Below are 8,344 nucleotides of genomic sequence, written 5' to 3'. Positions count from 1 at the left end.
AACATTGTGCTCTGTACTTGCATTAATGCTTTGGTTTTTTAGACTTATTACTTTTCTTAACATTTTAATGAAGTCGGCACAGAACTGGAGCGCTAGAGCTGCATACCATAGACCTGCAGACCAGAGAATCCCCTTTTGCCCGAGGTCGGTGCGACCGAGGGCTCCAACAGCAGACGAGCACACACACACACACACACACACACGCAAATGCTCATGCTCACATATACAGCAACATGTACGTAAAAAAGGAAAAAATGCCAAAGGGACAGGGCACGCATACATGGCCTTTTGAGTTGCACAATTTGACACCGCAGCACACGACTCACAATAAAGAATAGTCTTACAAAATAATTCACATATCATCACCAGTTAAGCACAACAATCAAAACATCAGGGGAAGGGAAAATGAACAAGATGCGCAAAAATGATTCATACCCAGAGTGTTTCCAGAGGGCGAGGAGGGGGGAATACATAGTTTTACACTACGGATGTGATTTGGGAGCAAAATACCCTACAACAAACAGATTTTTGTATTCATGTGCACATCCACAGGGAACACATTCATGAGGACCACAGTAAAACTCCAGCATCGTCAGGGTCATGATGAAATATTAAGCAGAACTATTAAATTAAGTCACCCCCCCCCCCCCCCCCCACCAAATCCAACCCTTAGAGAGTCATAATAAATCATCATAAAAAAAAAACATTAACAAAACGGAAAAAGGTACAACCCAAAAAATGTGGCGGTATAAGACATTGTTTTCTTTGATTGTAAAGTGCACACATGATCGAGAGCCATGCAAACTAACAAAGCGAAAGTTGCATGCGTTAACAAATAAGGGCCTTCCAGCTATATCAGTCTACTAAAAAACAACACCGACATACATATTTACCTCATTTTACCATACATGTAAGTGATTCGACACTAAATACACACAAGTTTCAAAGAAAACATGCTGGACGTTACTGGAATGGTTAAAGCAAAATAGTCCCAGCCTTCTGCCTCAGGCTTTGTAAAAAGTGTACAGTATTTATTCCCAAAATCATTCCTGTTCCCTACTACTTTGCTTTGGGTAGGTAAAGGGGTGGCGAGACGGGGTGGTGGGGCTCCTGTTATATATTCTATGATAAGCAGTACATGGAAAATGAAGTCCATATTGAGAAAAGGAGTGCACGTTCAGAGCTGATACATGTCATGAATGTCATGAACACGAAGGTAAGGGCGTTCTAAGAGTGCGACAAATCTGAATAAAGCCCAGGGGGATTCTGGATTGAAAAAAAAAACAGAGCTAAAGTTTGGGTTTGAATTTTAGCCCTTGAATTTAAAACAAATAGTACATAATTAACCATGCTTGCACTTTCTGTCTGCAAAGAAAAGGATGCAACGAATTCATGATACAGCTGCAAAAAAAGACAATAAAATAAAATCTTTGGACAAAATCGAAGCGTCTTTTTCTAAGCTACAGTTTTCTTAACATGCTTTGTTTCTTGGCCTTCAGAACTATATTTGAGTTATTTCATATAAAGTTGTCTTAATTTTTATTCTGTGCATAATAAGTGTCCTGACCAACCATTAAAGTTTTTTCAATTGAACTGAAGAATGCATCTACAGGTAAATATTTAATAAGATAGCTCATCAACGTCTGCACCGCTCTTATTCCCATTTTTTTTCCAGACATGTAGAATTTAAGAATAAGGATCTAAAAGTGTCAATATCACTTCCCCGTATTCAATTTTATTAGTCTCTCTTTATTAACTAGCACCAAGGTGAAACGTCAAGCATACTCTCAAATCGATGCTTCAAAACCTAAACGGTCCTGTTCAAGTCTATTCTTTATATTATAATGTAAAATATATATGCAATTTATGAAACAAGGCAAATAAAAAAAGTGTAAAACTAACGTAAAATAAGAAATTAATTTCAGCAAACCTAAACACCCTCCAAAAGATAATATTTAGGCTAGGCATTACTTCAAGTATTGACTTTTCAGTAAATGTTCCATATAAGAAATCTTCAGTGTAGATAAAAATATTTAGTCTCTTTTGTCTTTTTCAGAATCTTTCCATAGGTTTTCATGAATTAATTCAAAAAGCAGGGGCAAATCACTATCAAAACTGCATAGTTAAACAGTTTGCGCAATGCCACCCTTTCGATCCCAGTGTAGCTTTCTAAACGAGTTCAAATGAAATGTCTGTTCCTTCACTGTCTACAGCAAATGAAGTAAAAACTAAATCATTTCCATGTACAAAGTTGGTGATATCACTTCCTCTCACAATTCAAAATGCGTGCTGCTTAGTTCTTTGAATCTAGTTTGTTTACGTTGCCTGCAGTAAAAGTATTAAGACAGAAATTTGCCCATGAGGTTGACGGTGCTTTAAAACTACAGCACTCCATAGGTAATGAGCTAATAATGTAATAATGAGAGATTTCATCTGATTTCTGGGAACCACTTGGAATCTTAGGCCATTGAAATCAGACTAGAACTACTATCTATAACATCTATGCAGTCAGTTGGTTAGTATTCGTAATGCTAGTATGGTTTGCCAAACACCATGTTCTGCTCGAACATAAAACAATTAAGCAGTTGCTGGCACTGTCCTGGAAGCCCCCCCACCCCCCAAAATGAAAGCAAATAAATAAATATAAATATATATATTATTCCTTTACAGGTAGTAACCCATGTGCTGCTTTATGTTCAATACATTTACATGTACAGTTTGTAAATATTATGTTTATTTGAATCCACTTTTGTATATATTTAAACCAGCTAGTATCTCCTTTTTTTATTTTTTGATTGTTTGATTTTTGAATATTCAATTTTTAACCCTACCCAGCCCCCGTTTTATGACAGTTTCCTTATTTCGTGTTTAAGTGGATAAAACACTCAGCTTTCCAAGTGTTTGTCTTTCTTCATATCGTTTAGAAGCCCAGGGTTCCTCCGATAGTGGACGCCAAAACCACCCCCAAAATTACACAGCAGATGATGATCATGATCTTCTTCTGCAAAGGGGGAAAAAGGAGGAGAAAGAAAGAAAGAAAGATGAATAAACAAATGAAACCACAATCGTTTGTTTAGTTCATCTATGGCAACTCTGTTGCGATAGTCAGCTAATCTAAGTAGCATCGCCTCAACTTAACTACTCTTTAAATCATTAAATAAAGCCATTAACAATTAAACCATTACCAAAGTAAATCATTAAATTAATTACAATTGAATTAAATTATTGATCAAAAGACCCACTCTGAGACGTTGCCCCTTTGAATACTAATTGTGTTCAAACATAGACTACATTTGAGAAGGTGGTAATTACATATTGCATAACTGTAAAGGCTAAAAACAGTACTAACATCATATTAAACTCTGGAATCGCCAAAAAGCAGTGCATATCTACTGAATGTGATGAAATCATGCAGGAAATCTGCAAATATTATATTGGGCCAGAGACTATTCCATACAGAATAAACTAAATGTAAATGCTTGGTCGGTCATGCATTAAGGAATCATGTAAAAACAACAACAACAACAACAACAAAATCTACTTTAAAGTTTTTTTCTGGTCACCATGTGTCAGACATTTATTTAGACATATTTAGACATTTATTTATTTTGTTAATTAAGACCATTACTTTTTTAATTTTTATTCTGTGGCAGAAAAAAATATAATAATAATTTGCAAGACATAAACACTGAATTGCAAGATGTAAACTTTAATAATAATAATAATAATAATAATAAAAAATAATAATAATTCTGCATATAAACTCAACTATGAAAAAAAGTGGTTTTGGAAAAAATGAGGTTTCGTTAGAATGATGTTCCTATTAAGTGTCACCAGCAGTTCACTATTAGCAAATAACTATGGGGCCGGTAAAAAAGTAACCACCCCATTTCTGCAGTTTGAGTCATCAGAAAGCATAGAAGTAGGTGGCATACCACCAAGAGTCTGCAGTCTTTAGACCAAAACTGCAATGGCTGCAAGCAAAACTGCAGCAAAAAAATCTAGGAGCAGGCAGCATCTGTTGAAGAACCAATGAGTGCCAAAGAAGCAATATAGTTTTTCTGTGGAGGGTTTAAATCAGTGGTTCCCAACCTTTTTTTGTCTGAGACCCCCTTTTCCCCAAGAAAATATTTTAGGGCCCCCCCTTCACATTTAATGATATTATAGCTCTTGTAAGCTTGCAGCAAAGATGACAAAAATATTGTTTACAAACAAACGGTATGTTTATTACTATAACCAGATGTGTTAATGCACAAATAATAGCCTATATATAATATTGAAAATACAATAGCAAAAACATCAGTAGGCCATTTGTAATTTAAAAATGTAAGCCTAGGAGTAGACTATAAATTGGTCTTATTTGAAATGCAATAACAAAAATATCAGTTTTCACACTGGCGTGTAAGAAAAAAAACTAAGAATGTTACAAAATGACTGCTGTCTGGCACCTCAATCCTTGCATGTTATTTGTGAGGCTTTATCAATCAGTGTGAGGATTGCTGCTGGCAGTGAGTAATAATTTGGTCAATGCGTGGGGAGATCTTTGACAGGGCAAGACACATATCATCCTCAAGGGTCAGTCTGGCCCTGTATTTGGTTTTAAGGGCTGTCATGGTTGAAAACCCAGCTTCACAGAGGTAGGTGGTGCTAAAAGGAATCAGCACCTTCATTGCAGCTGTGTGACAGATTGGGTGCTCTTCTGCAATTTCAGACCAGAATGATTCCAATGGAACCTCACTGAAATAGGCTTTCAGGCTGGCATCAGAGGATATTTCTATAAGCGCTTCCAGAAGTCTTGATGGCAGAGTATCTGGAAGCTTGGCTTCAATGTTCTCAGTGAAGGGGTCTCTGATCCACAGAAAATCAGCTGCCTGCTCCTCAGTTAGAGCTGGGAAATAACTATCAAATTTCTTCAGGACCTTTGATAGATGCACGGTTATTTGACGTTGAATGATTTTAAAATTCAAGTGTCTGTCTGCAATAAATGCATGGGTGTGCTCAAACATGTCACTGATTCCGGAGGAGACACGGGTTTTCCACATGTGTAGTTTTGAAAGCCTCTACTTGTTCATGCTGCACCACAGTGTTTATGTTTGCACCTTGCATTTCTCTTGTTAAGCTTGTTAATTTCACAGAATATGTCTGAAAGGTAGCTGAGTTGAGCGAGCCATTTGTCATCGTCCAAAAACTCTGCAAGGTCTGGTCTCTTGTCTGCAAGAAAGTCAAGCAACTCCTCCCTCAGGCTGAACAGGCGCATCAGCACCCGTCCTCTGGACAGCCACCTCACGTCAGTGTGCACCAGCAGGGTATGGTAATCAGCGCCTACCTCTTCGCAGAGAGCAGTGAATAACCGGGAGTTGGTGGCTCTGGCTTTCACAAAGTTCACGATTTTTACGGCCACATCTAAAACTCCATGAAGACTGGGTTCCATTTCTTTTGTCGCAAGCGCCTCTCTGTACAGAAAGCAGTGCTTTAAAACTGCAAGGGGAGCAACCGTTTTGATGCGCTGAACTACCCCGGACTGCCTGCCAGTCATCTCTTAGCTCCATCAGTACAGACCCCAATACAGTCGCTCCAGTTAATCTCATTTGATTTTATGAAATTAAATTATTATTATTAAGTTTAAAAAATGTCGTTTGACGTCGTTGTGGTATGGAGCTCTTTACAAAACAAAAAATCTTTTATCTTATTTTCCCATTCATAACGAATGTATGCAATGAGTTGTGCCATTTTTGACATGTCGGTACACTCGTCTATTTGAAGTGCAAAGTTATTACCACGAAGTCGCGCAGAAAGCTGACCCCTCACGTCTTCTGACATTGTTGCGATGCGACGTTTGACCATATTATTTGATAATGGTATCTTAGCCAACAGTTTTGACTTTTCCTCTACAAATAATTCCTTGACAATCTCTGTTGCGCATGGCAAAATCTAAGTTTCTGCAATTGTGTGCCCTTTCTTTGCTTTGGCAATTTTTTCAGCAACTGTATACGATATTTTTAAAAGTTTCTTGTCAGTAGCTGTGACTTCCCTCATCTCATTTTGGGAGTGTGTCAATTCTTTTGCCTTGCGCTCAAAAAATGCCCTGGGCTTGTCGCGGTATTGGGGATGAGTTGTCTGCAATTGTCTTATTAGTTTAGACGGCCTCATGCATTCGTTAGCAAGGACTTTGGCGCAGATAATGCACTGTGGCTGGGGCAGGGACTCTTTGCTACGAGAAAATAAAATAAAACCATAGTACAGGTAACTATCTTGGTAAACTCTGCATTTCAAGTTTCCAGTATTGCTAGCACTGCTAGTACTGCGACCCGCATTGGTGGGAGCTTCCTCACCTGGTTCCAGTATGCCTGGGTCATTACCATCAGCTGCTGTAGGCGAATCAATGGGACTTGGTCGTTTTTGTGGAGGACGAATTACAAATTTGTCCATTTTTGGTCAGCCACGGGATCATGGATACAATTAGCTAATGTAATGTGATCGTTCTCCTTAATGCTCAGCGCTCAACAGTTTAAAAAAATATGATGCGACCCCCCACAGTTCTCGCTGAGGCCCCTTGTGGGCCGGGACCCCCCTGTTGGGAATCGATGGTTTAAATGGTCTAGTAATCTAATAGTAGTACTAGTAGTATTCTATTACCTGTTTTGTGCATGAGAGCTTAGGACTGCGTTCTCTAGACTGAGAGCGTGAGTCATTGTACACAAAGGGCATAATACCGAAAGGCATCAGGTGTAACAGCTGATGGTGTTTTACCTTGCGTGCCTGACTCTGGTATTTGACAGCCTTCTTGGTGTCAGAAACTGCTCTCTCTACATAGTCCACAGAGTGTTCCACATTATACTCAATTCTGTCAATCATCTCTCCCTGTGAATGACAAAAATAGACACTTCAAACAAACATCTTTTCTACAATATCCACATACACACGTTTATGATCACTGTATGCAATGCACGAATCACAGAAGACAGTGCCCTGTTAGACACACTTCTGTGTGTCTTGTTACAGTGTTGCAAGTTTTCAATGTTAAGATCCCTTATATTCTTTGTGAAGCCTGATTTCAAACCCCACAAATGGTAAGTCCCTTAACACCAACTGATCCACAGGGACTGTGTTGTGTAAATAATTTCACCTGTCTTTGGTTGTGGAGGAAGAAATAAATTGGCGTCTGTGAATTACATTTGAAAGTCAGCATCCCTTTGGAGCGCAGTGCACTACAAGGACGTGTCCAGTTTTTGTCTAGCCCATGTTCACAAATAGATTTTTTTTTGAGCCTGATAGATGAGGCCCTTACGAATAGTATGGAAATGAGCTGCATGAATATTCTTAAAAAATACATTTATGTTCCAAAAAAAAAAAAACACTAAAACTATTAAAATTAATTTTTAGTAACTGTAATACAACTGATTTAAGTAAATATAAAAATTAGATGAAAAACTTTAGAAAATTAAATAAAAAATAAACTCTTTCACTGAAAATGTTTAGAATAAGTTTAATATGATGTACTAAAACTGAAATAAAGATAAGGAATAAAACAACCATAATAAAAATGACAGAAAAGATTAAATGAATTAAATAAATAAATATACTTTATGTTCCACTTAAAATGTTTTTAGAAACTGAAGGCAAAAATAAATATAAAAATTAAATGAAACTCAAATAAATTGAACTAATTTTATTGAAACATTTGAAATAATTTTATGCAAGTTTAATTTGTAGTACTAAAACTGAAATAAAAATGGAGAAAAGTGCATTAATGACTAAAGTTTAAAGAAAATTCAAATGAAAACAGAAATATAATCCCTTTGTGGAAGGGACTTTTGTGAAATGATAACATTGCTAAGTTTTGTTTGACTATTTTCTTCCTGTCATTTTTGCTCTGATGAAAGGTATAACTTTCTGTGTTGTACCTGACTCTCCACAAGCATGGCCATGTCCACAAACATGTCGTGCAGCTCACGGATGCTGTTCTCCAACTTAATGATCTCAGTGTGTCGGGTCTCAATCTCATTTAGTGCCTGCTTGGTCATCTGGGAGTCCATTTTGATCTATTACATGGAGAATACAAGAAAACATGGCAGGAAGTCAACAGAAAGTTACTATTATTAAACACTCATTTGCACAGAATTCATTCCTAAGATGGCAAATTTACACTGCAAAGGTGGCACAGAAGTGTTTTTACATGGACTGTATAATGTTGCTCAGATGTGTGCAAAAAATGCATTTACACAGCAGTTGCAACTGTATACTATGATACTAGGAGCTGAGGTGAGGAAAATTCAATCTGGCTTTGATGCAGCATTGTGTCTTTAGACTGAATTTTGAGCTGGCACAGAGCAGCCTTATCTCA

At 37.4% G+C, this 8,344-nt stretch overlaps 1 protein-coding gene across 1 annotated transcript in view; it reads right to left on the bottom strand.

The window, feature by feature from the left end:
- Positions 1-2,626: 2,626 nt before the first annotated feature.
- The window catches only part of LOC132103966 (syntaxin-1B), a 38,959-nt gene continuing 33,241 nt past the window's right edge, over positions 2,627-8,344 (bottom strand). Inside the window, exons 8-10 of the mRNA XM_059509088.1 lie at positions 7,905-8,042; positions 6,751-6,861; positions 2,627-3,001 (exon numbers count right to left, since the gene is read on the bottom strand). Coding sequence (XP_059365071.1) covers positions 2,921-3,001; positions 6,751-6,861; positions 7,905-8,042 — 330 coding nt within the window. The 3' untranslated portion in view covers positions 2,627-2,920. The remainder of the gene's footprint in view (positions 3,002-6,750; positions 6,862-7,904; positions 8,043-8,344) is intronic.

The sequence above is a fragment of the Carassius carassius genome, chromosome 25, assembly GCF_963082965.1.
Source record: "Carassius carassius chromosome 25, fCarCar2.1, whole genome shotgun sequence".
In the NCBI taxonomy this organism is placed as follows: domain Eukaryota; kingdom Metazoa; phylum Chordata; class Actinopteri; order Cypriniformes; family Cyprinidae; genus Carassius; species Carassius carassius.
The sequence above is the reverse complement of the archived record's forward strand: the minus strand, read 5'-3'. Positions and strand labels throughout refer to the sequence as shown.